Raw genomic sequence first — 17,827 nt, 5'->3', positions numbered from 1 at the left:
GAATGTTTATTATAAAATGGTAAATGGCATTTAGAACTTAATTATGATGTTTCAAAGCACTATTTTAGAATGGTATTCTTTACAGCATTATTAAAACCATTTTTTTTTTAACAGATTCAGAATGCCTCAAACCGTCCGGAGCGTGTTTTTATTGATTCAAGACAACTTAGAATCTGTGCTACTTGTTTTGATTTAGCCTTAGCACTCCTGCGTGTGTTAGAGATGATTGTGAATATTGCTTCAGAATTGTTTACTGACCTAAGTAGACCAAATGCAGAGTCACTGTTAAGCAGATTGTGTCAGGTAAATTAAAGTGTGTTAAAAGTATTCTGTTGATATAATGCAAACAGTGCAGTTTTTAAATTATTTACTTTGTAATACCTGTACTCTACATGAAATTCAAAGTTAATAATGTATGTTTCTTTATACTCTTCTGTTATTTTAGTTATTGTGCCAAGTTCTTCATCGTGTCTGTGGATATTCTGGATGCTTTGGATATGTTGTAAGTTTGGAAATTCCAGGTCTGGAAACCATCCATCATTATCCAATTCTAACTGCTGTTACTGGAATTCTTGTAACACTTGTTAAAACTGGCTATGATCCAGGTAAGGTGGACCTTAGCTGCGTTATTTTCATTGTCATTACATTATTATCAATACTGTTGGTGTGAAGTGAGTTATCAGTTGAATTGCTGGAACTTTAGAAGTTCAAACTTGCAGTGAATGTTTTATATTGAACAAGGTGATATAAGTCTCTCTTCATAGTTTGTACATGACAGGTCTATTTCAACATTGTTACTGATATTAAAGATAATTTATATTTATTATTAATTACTTATCATATATAGTTCATTTTCTTGTTTCCTTTCCTCACTGTGCCATTTTCTCTGTTGGAACCCTTGGACTTTTACCATCTTGCTTTTCCAAGAAGGGTTGCAGCTTAGATAGTAATAATAATAATGATGATAATATTCTTGTATTTTTATATAAGCTGCTTTTTAAATAACCCATGAGGTCATGAATATAGAATTGTTTAGTATGATTCTTTAATTTTACAAGGATTCTGTAGATTCAGTATTTATTGAAATTGAAAAAGACAATTAAGTTATTACAAAAATTTCTTCATGTTATGATATGGGGAATTTAATTGGGGGTCAATTTTTAAGATTTTATTTAAATCTAGACTTATCCTTTCAGCTAGTCCTAATTCTCAAGTAGTAAGTAAAATCTTACTCAGTGAGCCAAGCTTCCAGTTGAATTCTATATATCAACTTCTTGGAGGTCAAGAGACTGCGGTTCCTTCTAATTCATCACAGAGTGGACCTGTAGATGTAAATAGCCTACTTCCTCTTACGCAAGGACTTAGTACCTCAAGTTCCCCTAATAACGGTTCAGCAGTCAAGTTTTCTCTTAGAAATTGTAAGTATTTTTAGTGATTTACGTCATGGTTTTCATATGATATCTTACAGCTCTAGTGTACACTTAGTGTATTTCAAGATCATATCTATAGTAAATATAGTACAAATTAAGTGTACTATGCTAGTATCCTGTACTTTTTCTGGATTAGTTTGAGTAGAAGAATAGCAACTTTTGCCATTATCTTCCTTCAGATCCAGAGGATGTGTCCAGAGTTGAAATCGAACAAGTCGAACAGTTTATCAGGCATTTGGAAGCCTGTGTAGAAAGTAGAGGTGACCAAACCCCAGGTGGGGACGATGATTCATTATGTACAATCTGCTATGCCTATCCTGCCTTAGCCATGTTCAACCCTTGCAGCCATTCATCTTGCAGGTAACTGAATTTTTGTACTGTATTACTGTTCATATACTGTATGTTAGTCTTTTATTTATACAGTAGTTTGATTATGGGAAATTTGAGGTCATACCATTTTTTTTATCTAAGCTGTTGCTTGATATATTTGTGATATCATTGCTTTGCAATAGCTTAAACTGTATAAATAAATTTTGACCTAATAAAACTTGTAGGATTACCTCAAAGCCTAAGTTTTTTTGCAAGAAATTTAAGGGGCCAACATGAATTAGAGAGAGAAAGGTTAGCATTCAAGGAAGCAATATGAAATCATAACCTAACATTGTAAGGAATGCTATTTTTTCTCAGAGGTTTCCTCACAAATACAAACCCTCTTTTTATATGCAGTATTGAATGAACATGTAAGTTGAAGAGACTATCAAAACTTATGATCCTTTGATGATAATACTATAGTATGACTTGACTGTCTCATTAGAGGAAACGTCTTTATTTTCATGGCAAAACATCTTTACTTTGCTGGAATTATTTTTTATTTTACCATCAGGTTTTAGATATTGTTTTGGAGTTTTCATAGTTTATTCTTTATTGTGTCTGTTATCATCTAGAATTCGGTTTAGGTAGACCACTGAATTTTTTGTACTTACCTTCTTACCAGAGGGAGATGTTGATAATAATGTTATAGTATTTCTTTATTTTATTTTATTCTGTTTATGCCATAACTTTGTTGGTCAAATTATTTTTCTATTAAGTTTTATTTCTTAAAATAGAAAAACTGAACCTAACCACTTTGTTGGTTTTCTAATACACTGGAGTAAAAAAATTTTCAACTTTTATCATCTTTGATGTTGATAATTGTATTCAAAATGTTTAATAACACTCATTTGTTCCGACAAGAGATACTTACCTCGAACTACTTTTTTAGGAGGACTGGTAAAACCACTCTGCTCCAACCAAAATGATTCAAATCCTACCCCCCACAATGCCCAGCCGCTGACCCGAGCGCCATCATGACCTAAGGTCCTCAGTTCTCGCTGGTCGGTCGTGACGTTAACATGTCACAACCTCGCTCCCGCTCTGACCCTGACCTTGTGGTTCCCACGTGGTCTCCTTGTGTTCCCTGCGTTTCCTTGTATTTTCCTGTGTCCTTTCTTTCCCTGTGTGTTTATCGTTGCCCTGTGATGGAGGCTCATCTTCGTTGCCCTGGGCCTTCTGCGGAAAAAGCGTGTGGCGCTTTCTTATCTAAGGAAGAAGTTGATCCTCATACCTTTTGTTCCACGTGTCGGGAACAAAGGTGTGCGAAGGATGCTATTTGCCCTGAATGCGTCGTTTGGCCTGACTGGCAATAGAAGTTAGTTGGGATGAAGAAGAAGAAGGTCAAGAAGGAGAAACATACTAAGTCAAGGCAAACGTCGGTAGAGTCGTCCTCGGCCAGTACGACTCCGATACTGGTCAAGTTCCCAAGGTCATCCCCAGTGGGGACGTAGGTGAGTCTGTTGCCGGGCCTCAACTGATTGTTGAGCCCGTTGTTCCGTCGGGTGAGGCCCCTTTGGCGGTTCCCTTATTATTGTCTTTGAGGGCGCGGTTGCGCCTTGTGGCTACCCTCCATGGAGGAGTTTGTGGTCCAAACTCGTGGTGTGTAGGTGCCCCCCTTGGTAGCGGTTTCGGCCGTAACCGAACTGCCTTCTCTGTGGGTCGTTCCAGGCCCGACATCGGAAACGTACGATCTCTATCGTAGGCACTATGTGACGGGCTCTTCCAATGTTTTTCCTCCACCCTGGTCGGCCGTGCCTAGGACCCCGGGAAGTTCGCCGAGAGACGACAAGCAGCCTTGGGATGAAGGAGACCTCGGAGTGCGATGCACCCACCCCTCTCCCTCTCCCTCAGTTGGGTCGGCAACCCCAGTAGTGGGGAAGGCCGGGTCAGTGATGCTGCCGCAGGACGACAAACCTCACAAAAAGAAGAGAGCCAAGCGTTCTCCTGCTTCCTCTGACGGAGACCGATCTTCGGACGGGACCTCCTCGGAGAGTTCCTCCTCTGGCGAGAAGAGAAGGCGCAGGGGGCGCAAGAGGAACCATTTGCTGTCATCCTCGAGGTATTCTAGAAAATGACGACAAACCTCATAAAAAAGAAGAGAGCCAAGCGTTCTCCTTCTTCCTCCGACGGAGACCGCTCTTCGGACGGGACCTCCTCGGAGAGTTCCTCCTCCGGCGAGAGGAGAAGGCTCAGGAGGCGCAAGAGGAACTGTTCGCGGTCATCCTCGAGGTACCCTAGAAAATGTTCTGGGTCGTCCCAGAGGCGACACAGGTGCTACAGGAGCAGCAGCAGGAGGAACAGGCGGCATCGCAGGCATGACAGTTCCCATTCACCAAGGAAGGCCGGTAGGGGTTCCCCTGTGCCCACTGCAGCACGGGTTGCCCGTGGGACGGGGTCCCCGAAAGGGGAGCGGAGCTCGTAATCAACTCCCGCGGCTCTGTGGCTCGCCCAGCAGCAGGCCCCGTGCGGCCAAGAATGGGTAGGGGTCCCCCAGTGACCCCGCAGAGGGAGCCTAGAGGTGGAAGCTCCCCAGGCATGGTGAGGCCCTGTTCAAGGGAGGTGGGCAGGCCCATGATGGCTCCCGCTCCCCCAGAGGCGCTCTTCGATACGGGTCTCCCTGCTTGGGTGGAGCCCTCGGCTACTCCCGCAGGTTCGACGAGTGAGCCCCACCGTCCACCGCAGCAGGGGCTGCCTGTGGGATAGAAGTTCCCGAGAGGAGAGAGGAGCATGTGGTCGACTCCCGGGGCTCTGCGGCCGGTCCATCGACCTCCCGCTGCCCCGTGCGGCCAAAAGTGACCCTGCAGAGGGAGCCTAGGGGTGTGAACTTCCCAGGCGTGGTAAGGCCCCGTTCGAGTGAGGCGGGCAAGCCCATGACAGCTCCCGCCCTCCCAGAGGCTTTCCTCGATACGGGTCTCCCCGCTTGAGTAGAGCCCTCGGCTACCCCCGCAGGTTCGACGGGATCTGGTGTTGCCGCACTCACCACTGGAGGAAATGTCGATGTTTGGGAGGGTCCTAGCCTGGGTCTGGGACCTGAACAACCTGAGCGAGGCGGAAGAGCCCAGGGATCTGGACTTCGCCACGGCGGTGGACAGTGCCCTGGGGACGGTGCCTAAGGAGTCCAGGCCATCTGGTTACAGGAGACCCTGTCGATGGAGGCCTCCGCTTGATCCCTGTCCCACGCCATTTCCTGGTTGGACTTGTGTTCTGCGGCAGTGGCCACTTTCCACACCAGCCACGATCTCTCCAACGAAGCAGGCCTGAACCTCCTCTGAGAGCTTCAACGGTCTGGGGCCAAAGCCATTAGGTCGGCTCAAAGGATCCCGGACAGAGATCCCAGGTTGCTTAAGAACTCCCCAGTGGAAGGGGAAGGTTTATTTCCAGAGAACCTGGTGGAGCAGACAATGGAGAGACTCGTAAAGGAAGGAAATTCCTGGGACTCTTCCCTCCACCCCTCCTTTAAGGCGCCTCAAGGATTCTCGGATCCCTTCAAGCCCAGGTCCCCTTCCTCCAGGAGAGCCAGAGGAGCCCAGTTCCCTAGGAGGAAGTAGGGCAAGAGGCCCCCTTCCACTATCCCTAAAACCGGTGGGGGGATGCCTCCAAAAACATTGGCAAATTTGGGAGAATTCCAGAACCGACCCATGGACAGGGTGTGTTCTGAAGGAAGATTACCAGATCTCCTTCCTGGACGAGACCCCTTCCCTGTTAAGGGACCCTGGGGTGGACACCTTGCATCCTGGGACTACTACAAGGAAGCCCTCCAGGCGGAGATCTCCGCCATGTTGCTCAAGGGCTTCCTCCAACTGGTGTCGGACAACTCTCCGGGCTTCTACGGCAGACTCTTCCTAGTCTAGAAACCTCGGGGGGTTGGAGGCCTGTGATAGACCTTTCGGCCTTGAACAAGTCTATCAGGAAGACCCCGTTAAAAAATGGAGACTCCAAGGTCGGTCTTGGCGGCCATAAGGGAAGGGTACTTCATGATTCCCCTGGACCTGAAGTACTCCTACTTCCAGATCCCAGTCCATCCCTCAAGCAGGAAGTACCTCAGGCTGAAGTGGGGGTGGATAGCTTACCGGTTCACCACCGTAGGCTTCTGCCTATCCAGGGCCCCGCAGGTTTGCACAAGTGTTCTCCCTGGTGTCGGAGTAGGCGTACAAGCGCAACTTCCAACTCCTACGTTACCTAGACAATTGGTTGCTGCTTTCTGCGTCAAAGGGACTCTTGGAGCAGCAACTGGACGTTCTGTTAGCCTTCTGCTGGGAGCTGGGTATTGTGGTAAATATGGAGAAATCCCAGCTGACACCAGTAAGAAGGACGGTATACTTGGGGATGGAGCTGGACATGACCTTGGCAAAGGCCTTCCCCTACAAGGAGAGCATCAGGAACCTCGGAGAGATTTCCAGGCCCTCCCTATGAGGGCCAAGGACTGGCAGAGGCTACTGGGTCATCTGGCCTCCCTAGAGAAACTGGTCCCTCAAGGCAGGATCAAACTGAGGCCCCTTCAGTAGAATCTAAAAGATCGCTGGTGCCAGACCGGTTCCCCCACTCAGGTGGTCCCGCTGTCCCCTGAAGGGAGGGTGGCCCTACAGTGGTTGTCCCTGCTGGAGAACTCGAGGCGGGGCACCCTGCTGACGGATTTCCCCCCCGAGACGGTGCTCTTCATGAATGCCTCCAAGGAGGGTTGGGGCGCCCACCTGGCCTCTCACACACCACAAGGCCAGTGGTTGCAGGCAGAGAGAGCTCTCCACATCAACGTCCAAGAGATCTTGGCCATTCAGAGGGCCCTGTCAATCTTCGAAGGGGAGCTAGAGGGTAGGACGGTAGCATGTCAAGAAACAGGGAGGCCTTCACTCCTGGGAGCTCTGCCTCATAACAGAAAATATCCTGGAATGGGCCGAGAGGAGACATATAGACCTCACGGCGCGGTTCATTCCGGGAAAACGAAACATCATAGCAGACGGTCTCAGCAGGAAGGGCCAGGTCCTAAGAGCCGAATGGTCCCTGAACCCTCAGGTGGTCAGGGAAGTCTTGGAGAGGTGGGGTTTCCCTGTGATAGACCTGTTCGCAACGAAACTGACTGCGAAGCTCCCGGTCTACTGCTCCCCAGTACCAGACCCAGGGGCCGAGATGGAAGACGCATTTCAGCACTCCTGGGACAACATGGACATCTATGCCTTCCTACCCTTCAGGGTCCTCAGGAGGATGTTGAATAGGCTCCTCCGGTCCAGGGGCACGGAGATGACCCTCGTGGCTCCTTGGTGGCCCGAGAGGGAATGGTTCCAGACCTTCAGGCTCTAGCTTCATATCCCCCTTGGCCTCTTCCTCTAAAACAAGACCACCTGTGTCAGTTGCACATCCTAAAGTTCCACGAACACCCGCAGGGGCTTCCCCTTCACGCATGGCGACTATCGAGGGCCTGCTGAAGAGGGATGGTTTCTCGGGTTCAGCGGCCTCCTACATTGCGGGTTATTTCTGAAAGTCCTCAGCCGCAGTGTATCAGGCCAAGTGGGCTACCTTTTGCAAATGGTGAAAGAGTAAGGGAGTGAAGCCACTGGAGACGTCCATCCCTGATAGCAGACTACCTAATCTTCCTTAGGATGAAGAAGGTCTCGGTACCAGCGGTCAAAGGAGTTAGTGCTGCCCTGGGACAGGTCTTCAAGCTGAAGGGCCTGCACTTAGGGGCCTCGGATCAGTTATCCATGCTGATCCGCAACTTCGAGCAGTCATGCCCCCCGCAAGCCTCCGGGGTCCCCGCTTGGGATGACGCCAGGGTCCTGGACTCCTTGAAGAGACCATCGTTTGAGCCCCTGAAGGAATCTTGGACAGGGAGCTCACGTTGAAGACAGTCTGCCTGTGGGCCTTGGCATCCTCCAAGAGGGTGAGCAAACTGCACGGACTCTCCAGCGAGGTCTCCCACTGCAAAGGGTGGAAGGACGTCTTGTTTAGATTCTCTCCGTTGTTCATGGCGAAGATGCAGAACCCCTCGGTGGTGGATTCAAGGTTTGAGGAGTTCTATGTTCCAGCGATAGCCTCCTCGGGGGACCCAGAAGACTTGCTCCTATGTCCGGTAAGAGCAGTCAGGAAGTACTTGGGTAGAACGGCCAGGTACCTTCCGGGTCTCTTCTCCCTCTTCATCTCCACGGGCCTGGTCAAGAAGGCAGTGTCGAGGAATACGGTCTCCTTTTGGTCGTGAGAGGTCATTAGGAAGGCTTATGATACTTCCGGAGTGCCTCCCCCCAAGCACGCTAAGCCTCACGACATCAGGGGCTTGGGTACCTCCTTGGCCTTCTCCAAGAACATAGCAGTTTCTCTGATCTTAAAGGCCGGGGTCTGGAAGAGGCAGTCTACTTTTACAGCCCATTACTTAAAGGGCGTTACGAGGAAGACATTAGATACCTTCTCGTTAGGTTCTGTAGTGGCAGGTCGTCAGCAAGTGTGAAGGTCCTACGAGGTTCCGTCGTGATAGGATCAGTGATGCACACATGTCCCCCCTATCCTTCCTGAACCCCCCACCTACCTATTCCCCCCGCGTTCCCTATGCCCTAGGAGCGGGAGGAACGAATGTGTGATTGAATAGGTGAGTTATCAATTGGCTGTTGGCTGTTTTATTAATGTGTGGTATGTGATTCTCATCCCCCGGGTGTGCCCATCCATCTGCCATGGGTCTTCTTGCCCCTGAGGTCAGGGTGGTCCTGATCCCAGTTCACCCCCGCCTCCTAAGTCTGAGTCTTCTAAGAAAGTAGTTCGAGGTAAGTATCTCTTGTCGGAACAAATCAGAAATTTTAATTATTTTCTATTTTTTCTGACGATACTTACCTCAAACTACTTTCGGGTTATTGCCCTCCCGTCTGTCCCCTGGTGAACAGGCACTCAGTGTTTTGGCTAAAGTTGGAGCGAGAACTGAGGACTTAAGGTCAAGATGGCGCTCGGGTCAGTGGCTGGTCATTGTGGGGGGTAGGATTAGAATCATTTTGGTCAGAGCGGAGTGGTTTTACCAGTCCTCTTACGAAAGTAATTCGAGGTAAGTATCGTTAGGAAAAATAGAAATTACTTAAAATTTCTGATGTTTTTAAATTAGCTACTGATTCTTCTAACAGTGATATACACATACCATATTCAGCTAGTACATAAATGTAACAGACTCTACTTTTGTGCTCTCTCAGTATGAGCAGACTTAACATGAGTATAGGTTTACTTTAGTTATAGGCAGTGTTAGGGTAAGAACACTGGAGTTTCAGGCATTGTCAATGTAACTGTTATGTTTGTAGGTGGCCATATGGGTACTAAATCCATAGCTAACTGTTTTGATGACTGGATTTGTCCAGTATTATTAGTTTTTAGAAAAGTAGGTTTACAAAGTGGTACCTCTACATACGAATTTAATCCGTTCCACAACCGACTTCGGATGTAGAAAATGTTCGGATGTAGAAACGAATTTTCCCCATAAGAATACATTGAAATAGGATTAATCCGTGGTTGAGCCCAAAAACCTATGATAACTCCTTAATAAATTACTACACATAATTACACATGACAAGAGGGACTCTAAATTAGATAATAGACATGTAAAAAAGAATAATTATCAAGAAATAATAAATAAGAAACGGGTTTTTAGCGTCATTTTACCTTAGAAAGTCCAGCGCAGGTATTGGTCTTGCTACGCAGAGAGGAGATGGACGGGTGGCGAGGAGGTAGAGAGGGTGACTACGATAAATGTACACTACCGTAACTTATTCTAACTTACACTAAGTGAACTTTAACCTAACTTAGCTTATTTATTTTTTTTTATTTTTATATTTTATATTTTTTTTTTTTACATTTTCTTTTTTTCTTTTTGAGGATTAATTTTAATCACTTTCACTCTCTCCACTTAAAATTGATTGAATTTTTTTCTCTTCACTCTTTGCCGTTTTCTTTGAACCACTTCCTTCCTCTTCATCACGAGTTCGCTTTGTAGTTTTTTTAAAGAACCTATCGATAGAAAGTTGCTTGGTACGGCTTTTCAGAATGTTTCGAAAATGAGTTAGGCAAACATTATCGAACTGCGCAACTACACGACAAACCTGCAATTTTTTGGGATGGTATTTGTCGATGAGGTCGACCACGTCTTGATATTTTCCTAACATCTCTTTTATTTGCGCCAAACCTAACACATGTTCTACCTCTTCGATCCCTTCCTCGTCATCACTCATGTGCTCAGACATAGCATGGAGTTCCTTGAGCTCCTCTGTGGTAAGTTCGTCGTGATGTTCGGCGACGAGTTCCGTGATGTCATCTGCGTCGACCTCCAGACCCATGGACTAGCCAAGGGAGACGATTTCCTCTACGTCTTCCGCTGCACCCACTACGGGATCAGGTTCGGGGTCAAAACCCTCGAAATCTCGGGGAGAAACTGCATCAGGCCACAGCTTCTTCCAGGCAGAATTCAGTGTCCGTCGCGTTACTCCCACCCAAGCCTGATCTATGATCTTCAAGCAGTGCACGATGTTAAAGTGGCTTTTCCAAAATTCACGCAAAGTTAAGTTTGTGCTTTGCGTGACATTAAAGCACTGCTTGAATAGGTGCTTGGTGTAGAGCTTCTTGAAATTCGAGATGACTTGCTGGTCCATGGGCTGGAGGATAGTGGTGGTATTCGGTGGAAGATACAGCACCTTTATGAACTTGAATTCATCGAAGATATCATCTTCAAGTCCGGGGGGGGTGAGCGGGTGCATTGTCAAGGCATAGCAGGCACTTTAAAGGCAATTTCTGCTCATGAAGATACTTCTTCACAGAAGGACCGAAAACTTGGTTAACCCATTGGACAAAGAACTGCTTAGTGACCCAGGCCTTTCGAGTTGGATCGCCAGAAAACATGAAGCTTGTCCTTATCCACATTCTGTGCCTTAAAGGCCGTAGTGTTCTCCGAATGGTAAACCAGTAAGGGCTTGACTTTAAAGTCCCTGCTAGCATTGGCACATAGGGCAAGAGTCAACCGATCCTTCATTGGCTTATGCCCAGGCAATTTCTTCTCTTCGGCGGTGATGTAGGTTCGACTGGGTATCTTCTTCCAAAACAGCCCGGTTTCATCACAATTAAACACCTGCTGCTCTACATAGCCTTCTTCTTGCACGATCCTTTCAAAGCTCTTCACAAAGTCAGCTGCAGCCTTTGTGTCCGCACCAGCAGCCTCTCCGTGGCGAACAACTGAATGAATCCCGGACCGTTTCTTAAATTTCTCAAACCAGCCACGAGATGCCTTGAAATCGTCTGAGTAAGGTTCGGTTGAACTCTCCCCAGCATCACCCCCAGAGCTCTCCTCCTTCAAGTCCATGAAGATGGCGTGCGCCTTCTCGCAGATGATAGTTTCGGTGATGGTGTCGCCAACAATCTCTCTGTCCTTGATCCAGATTAGCAGAAGTCGTTCCATCTCTTCTATGATAAGGCTACGACGTTTTGAAATGATGGTGATCCCCTTAGAAGGTTTCACTGCTTTAATAGCTTCTTTCTGTTTCAAGATTGTCGAGATCGTCGACATGTTTCGGCCATATTCTTTTGCAAGTTCACTCACGCGGACGCCACGCTCATGCTTTTCAATAATTTCTTGCTTTACTTCTAAAGAAAGCACTTTCTTCTTCCTTTTCTCACCACTACCACTACCACTACCACTTGCGAAACTAAGCCTTTTAGGACCCATGCTTTACGTAAAATACCGTAAAAGGATGAACGTAAAAACTCATGATTAAAACAGTTAATAGCAGAACGCACAGGGCACAACCACACGAAGCCGACGAGAACAGAGGAATGACCCAAGCCACGCTAATTGAGGGTCCCTCCGAGGTCGAAGTGCTGCCTTCTATCGGCGGAAATAAAAAATACATCCGGCGCTATGAGTACCATCTACGCGTACGGGTATTGTTTACTTCGGGTGTCGAAAAAAATTTCGGGTGTAGAGTAGGGACGTGTTCGAATTGTACTTCGCGTGTCGAAAAATTCAGATACAACCGGTATGACGAAAATTGCTTACTTCGTGTGTCGAAATAAAATTCGGGTGTAGAGTCAAAAAATTGCTCGAATTTTACTTCGGATGTTGGAAAATTCGGATGTAGATACGTTCGTATGTAGAGGTTCCACTGTATTATCATTTCACATATCTAAACTCAATTGCACTTGTTAAAAGATTTGCTCTTAAATGGGAGGTGAAAAGGGGGCTAAGGTAAAGTCAAATAAATTAGACTGTCAGAGTAGATGATTATGTTTGTAAGAAAAAATTTTTTATAAAGCAGTTTTTGCAAAGAAGAAAGGTTTCTAAGATGCTAGTTAATGTGCAGTAATAGTAAAAGATATTGATGAATAAAGTTAACATCTCAATCCTGTCATCTGTGAACTTGTTTTGATATGATTTTAAAATTGCTTTGTTATTTCAGGGGCTGTGTTACCCAGCATTTGATGAACCGTACAGATTGCTTCTTCTGTAAGGCAACAATAGATAAAGTAATTGATGTGACTAGTAATACATTTATATATGAAGGACCATCAGTGGACAAATCATCTGACCAGAAGCCAAAGTAACTTTGTGTTTGGTCTTTTTTAAGCCCAAATAATGATAATCATCTACTTTTGGAAGTGTTTGACTTCTATATTGTGCTTTATACATTGAAAGAAGCACAGATTTTTTATCTTCTGTTATTTTATAAAAAATACAGTGCAGAAGAAATTCAATGGCCGTAATGTGTCATGATTTTTTTTTTTAATGTTTCCATGTGAGGAATGAACATGTTACTTTGAAAAAGCCTTTAGTTGTTGTCTAAACAAGGAGTCCAAGTTCTGAATCCTAATTATAAATTGACAAAGCACCAAGTAAGAGGGCAGACAAGACATTCCCTCTTTCCACAGGTATACCAACTTACCTGCTGTCAACAGTTTCTTCTGTTCTTTGTTTTGTTGCTTGTAGCCGTTGTTGCAATCCTTTTACGTTGTTGAGGTTTTTAATTCTTATGTGATGTACTTTGATGTACATTTAATTTTGCCTAATATAAATTCCTACATTAGCAGTATTTTGATCGTTTTAGATTTTGAACAGAAATTAAAATACAGTAAGGGTTTAATGATTTTAAAGAAATTACAAAAATTTATCTTTTGATTTTTGCCTATAAAAGTACCAAATACCAGTTGAATATCAGTATCTAGCAGTCAGGGATTTTAGCCAAAGAACTTGATAATCCCAGCCTTCTTTCTAAACAGCTAATTTGCTATTGTAGTGGAATCTGTTTATTTTTCTTATAAACAAATTAAACTCCTTTTTTATATTCAGACTAAGTTTTTTAATCTTAATTTACTGGTTTATCAATTTAGGCATGGCATACAAAAGAGTCATGAGCTATAGCAAGTGTGAAAAGGGTGACCCCTACCAAGGGGAGGTCTTGTTGGCCATGTAACCAGTGCTTTACCTAGTTATGATTTGATTCAAAACTTATTATCTCTGCTTAGTCAGCCAATTAAGAGTCATGTAAAGTAATCTAGTAATGTAGTTATCAACAGAAGTTGTTTTGAAATTGATATTCGCAAGTTTTTTACTGATAAAGCATAGTAAAGGAAACTGAGTAACTTACAAATTAATTTTCCTTTGGTCACATATCGAATTTACATAAGGTATTGTAGTGTACATTACAAAGTGTCATGCACATATTGTATTGTATTTAAGGTAGTGTATGTGTAGTGTCACCCATTTCTCGTAGACAGGAGTGCCTAAATCCAACATATGTGGTGTCTCATAACTATATATGATTAAGTGATCATAAAGGAGTGTTGCATATGATAACTTGGACATTCTTTTAAATATTTTGATTATTAGTTATTATAATTCAGTTCTTAAAAGCCCACCTAAGTATTATTATGACATTAGAAGCTGCAAAGAAAAATAGACCCTAAAAGGCGTTTTGATTGGTTCGATATGAAGTGTGAGAAAGACACTTTTGTGTTTGGCTTGACGGCTTCTAATTTAAATTCAATTCTATGATTACACTTGGAATGCAATAATCTGTGATGAAGGTGCTGCATCTTCCATTAATACTATGGAAAATATTAATTGGAAATATTTGCGATGTTCTTTTTTGTGGGAAATATTTATGTGATGTTCATTTTTTGTTTACTACAATGTTTTATGGTTTTATATTTAATTTTATGGATTAATATACTCCTCTGGGATTGTATTATATATAGTTCTGTAATTTTTATCCTATATGCACTTTTGAAGTCTATATTTTGAAAAAGTAGGCATATTGTTAATTTATAGTCTTTACAAACAAATAGCACTGAGACAAAATTACATAATATATTTTAATTAAGCATTTTTAATTTCATGTAGAAGGAAATATATCTTCCAGTGTTATCTTTGTGCATCAGGCCAAGTGCCATCAGAAAACAGTGACTTTGGTTTCTGCTGATAAGACATTTTTGTCATCATTAAACTTTCATGCAAATTATTAGAATACGTGCAGTTGGTGACTGTCGTGGGAGATTCAGTCGACAGAGAATATTCTGAAATGAGTTGGAAGAAAAAGTTGATTGATTGGTTATGCAAGAACAATTTGTCCAGGATTTGTAAAGTAGAATTTATACTTGACACTGTCATAATGCTCAGTTCGTGAAATAAAATGAATTGACTTACAACGACATGGTCTGTTTACAAAATCCATAAATGATGAAAGTAAGCTTCCATTTGCAGATATGTTGGAGGTAATATTGCTCTTATCTCGTAAATTCCTTTCATGCCTCAGGTGAAACACTACTAACCTACGTTGATTTACAAAAACGTAGAGTGAAATTTCTTTACTATGGGGTATATGCATGAATGCTTTTGTGTAAAATTGGCTGTTTGTTTTGACGTATGAATTTGAGATGCATGAATAATGTAGATGAGCAATGTTTTGAAAATTTCACTGCCTGAACTAGAAGGGAAAATTAGCTTATTATTGCACTTGTGCTTTTGATATCTTGTGATAAGGAGGTACTCCAGTGGTAGTAGGCATCAGCCAATAATATTGAGTACCAGGCTAGTCAGTGATTGAGAATATTACTCTAGACTAGGTATGGAGAAGTAGTTTGTATTTATTGCTACTAAATCTTATTACTTAGTAACAGAAATGAGGACTGATAAGTTTAGAGTAAGGTAAAGTTTGTTGGAGGTGTTATAATTTGTTTTATCTTTCAGATACTGTTTTTTTTTTCAAATTCAGTTATTTGTGTTTCCTTATCAGATTTGAGCAAGATATGATTTCTGAAAAGATAATTGATTTTATTTGCCCTGTTCCAATACTTATTGAAAGCCCATTTTACTACATAATCCTCCCAAATGCTTCAGCCCCCTCTTAAAAAGAAAGAATTGAAATAGTAGTCTGTCTTTAGTACTGTGTATGCATGGAGGGGATCCCTGGGTCTCATGCAGCTAAAAGTCTTGTTATTCTTGTAATTTGTTTTTGAACTGCTTCGAAAAATGTTGTTTTCAAAAAGAAAATATGTGTTTGATCTCGGACTAGTTGATAAAGCTCCAGCTAACAAAATCTGAAATTTATGTACTGTTTTTAAAATCTACAGGGTCCAAGTAAATATTCTTGAAAATTATACAGTAAGTTGTTTTTATTAGAAGCCTTGTTTTTAGGCATAAAGTCAAAAGAATTATGTTTCATATACTGAGTTGATATTAGAAGATTACTACCATGTGATACTGATCGTGTAGATGATGAGTAATTCTCCTTTAAGTGTAACATGAGGGGAATTAACCTCTATTAAAAGTCACCGTTTTAGAGAATACCACAATGGATAAAGGATGGTTATGTTAGAATGATCACCTTACAGAGCTGGAGACCTTATCTGAAGTAATGACTACCTGTCCCACAGCTATTTTAGGATCAAGCAGTTAAAGTCTTAGATGCCTGTGTCACTCACGAAATAGTGCTATTAGGCTCTGCCACTTTGGCAACAATTTTTTGTTGCTGTCGTTTTGCAGCCTATCCTTTTGGCATGATACGATTTCGGGCCAAACTTCTTTTTTTCAACTCAAAAGCATTTTTAATGTGGTTAGAACTAATCTGCTTTTAATTTATTGTAAGCAAGTAAGAGCTCATAAAATACTTCTCTCCATATTAAAAATACAGAAATGGCCTAGTTAATCACCTGTTTATTTATTATCGCTGCATATTCTTATAATTTCTTACTTACTGAAGTGTCATGTCCTGAACGTTGGTGGTCAGTCACCTTCACCTCTCACTGTCCCAACCATTTGTATCACTTGAATTGAAGTATAATTACCTTCAAGCCCACCACAATACTATCCTTGTACTTTGTCCTCTGCCTCCCCCTCGATCTCCCCCTCCCTCTGTCCTCCCAGTGAGACAGAAGTGCTCTATTTTCTCTCTTCTTATGATGTGCCCAACAAAACTTAGTTGTCTCTTTCTTATTCCCTTTACTATTGCTCTCTGCACTCCAAGTCTTGCCATTACCTCCTCATTTGTTACTCTCCTTCCAAGATATTCTGTGCATCCTCCTGTAAAACCACATCTCTACTGCACTCAGCTTGTCTCCCAGCGCTCTTGTTATTGTCCAGCTCTCTGATCCATACATACGGGTAGACCAGACATATGTTCGTAAAGCTCTAATTCTTGATTTTGCCCCAATTCTATTATTTGTCAGGAGATTTTTTTTTGTGTTTTTAAAGTCATTTTTGGTTATCAGGATTATTCTCTCTTTCACTTTGCTTTACCATCTTTAGTCACCATACTACCTAGGTGAACAAAATTGTTTTATAGCTTTATTCTTTAATTTTATTGTCATATTGCTTATTAGGGGTTCTGTGGTCTTTGATGCCACTACCACTTCAGTTTTTCTTACATTTATTCTTAGTCCCATTAATTCTCTCTGTTCACTGTTTCCAGAAGTCATCATTGCAATATCAGCCATGATCACTGTGTCATCTGCATAACAAATGTTATTTATATTGACTCCTCCAATGCTAATCCCTTCCATACCTAATATGTTTCTCTAGATAATTTGCCCATATGTTGCAAATAGATCAGGGGACAGAACACATCCTTGGCGTGCTTCTCTGTATTTCTATCCATGTCAGAATAATTCCACTTGACTGTTTCTTTTGGAAATTTTTTAATAGGCGAGTCAAACCTATGAACAGAAATAGCTAAAAGTATTTTGAGTAAGAAAGATAAACACTAATTTTTGACAATGGATATCTGTTTTTGACAAGAATAGAAAGAAGGATCCTTTGGTAAAGTTTTGGAGATGTGAAAACGAGCAATGAAATGATAAAGGAAATAATCGAGCATTCACATGATGCTTCGGCAGCAAGAGTGGAAGTAACTGTAATCAAAACAACTTTAAAGCTCCGTACTAAAGAGAGTCGAGACCAGCCATTGGCAATTATAAGTTCTTGCACAAAAAATATTTCTCAATCCACACAAGGAGCATTGCCAAATTTAGATACATTAAAGTAAATTGTAAAGTGAAAAAGAAATAAATTGAATTTTGCACACCCAGATCCTGTTAGTGCTTGTGAATTAGTGGTCCCCTGCAATTGCAAACATTATGTGAAGGACAGTGGTGAATGTGGGAACTTTTCAATAGGTGACAGTGGCACTAAAGATGACAGAATTATAATTTTTGGCACTGAGTTTTTAGTAGAATCAGAAGTGTGGTATGTTGATGGTACCTTTAAATCATCTCTGTTATTTACACAGGTATGTGTAATTATGGGGAAAAGGTATGGAGGAGTTCACCAGTTTTGTAGGCTTTATTAGAAATAAAAGCCATTCAACATATGTTGTATATTATGAACAATTGGTTGCTGCCCATGCTCCTAAACAAAAACTTCTTAGGAACGTAAGAGCTGACGATCGCATTTTGAATAAAGTATGCCAATTTAATGAGTGGGCACCATCAGAATATTTGTGTGGTATTTTCTTACACAAGTGTTTTATGGAAGAATAAAAGAACCTTATTTTCATTGTGATTTACATTAAATTTCAGAGTTTTGATGT

General features: G+C 42.5%; 1 protein-coding gene across 1 annotated transcript in view; it reads left to right on the top strand.

The window, feature by feature from the left end:
• Positions 1 to 15,401, top strand: part of LOC137655775 (E3 ubiquitin-protein ligase RNF123-like) — a 233,307-nt gene extending 217,906 nt beyond the window's left edge. Inside the window, exons 21-25 of the mRNA XM_068389912.1 lie at positions 115 to 303; positions 446 to 605; positions 1,197 to 1,418; positions 1,610 to 1,790; positions 12,206 to 15,401. Of these exons, the coding sequence (XP_068246013.1) occupies positions 115 to 303; positions 446 to 605; positions 1,197 to 1,418; positions 1,610 to 1,790; positions 12,206 to 12,350 (897 nt within the window). The 3' untranslated portion in view covers positions 12,351 to 15,401. The remainder of the gene's footprint in view (positions 1 to 114; positions 304 to 445; positions 606 to 1,196; positions 1,419 to 1,609; positions 1,791 to 12,205) is intronic.
• The last annotated feature ends 2,426 nt before the right edge of the window (positions 15,402 to 17,827 follow it).

This window comes from Palaemon carinicauda, chromosome 16 (genome assembly GCF_036898095.1).
Source record: "Palaemon carinicauda isolate YSFRI2023 chromosome 16, ASM3689809v2, whole genome shotgun sequence".
Classification (NCBI taxonomy): domain Eukaryota; kingdom Metazoa; phylum Arthropoda; class Malacostraca; order Decapoda; family Palaemonidae; genus Palaemon; species Palaemon carinicauda.
Note: the sequence above shows the minus strand (reverse complement) of the source record. Positions and strands in the feature narration are given on the sequence as shown.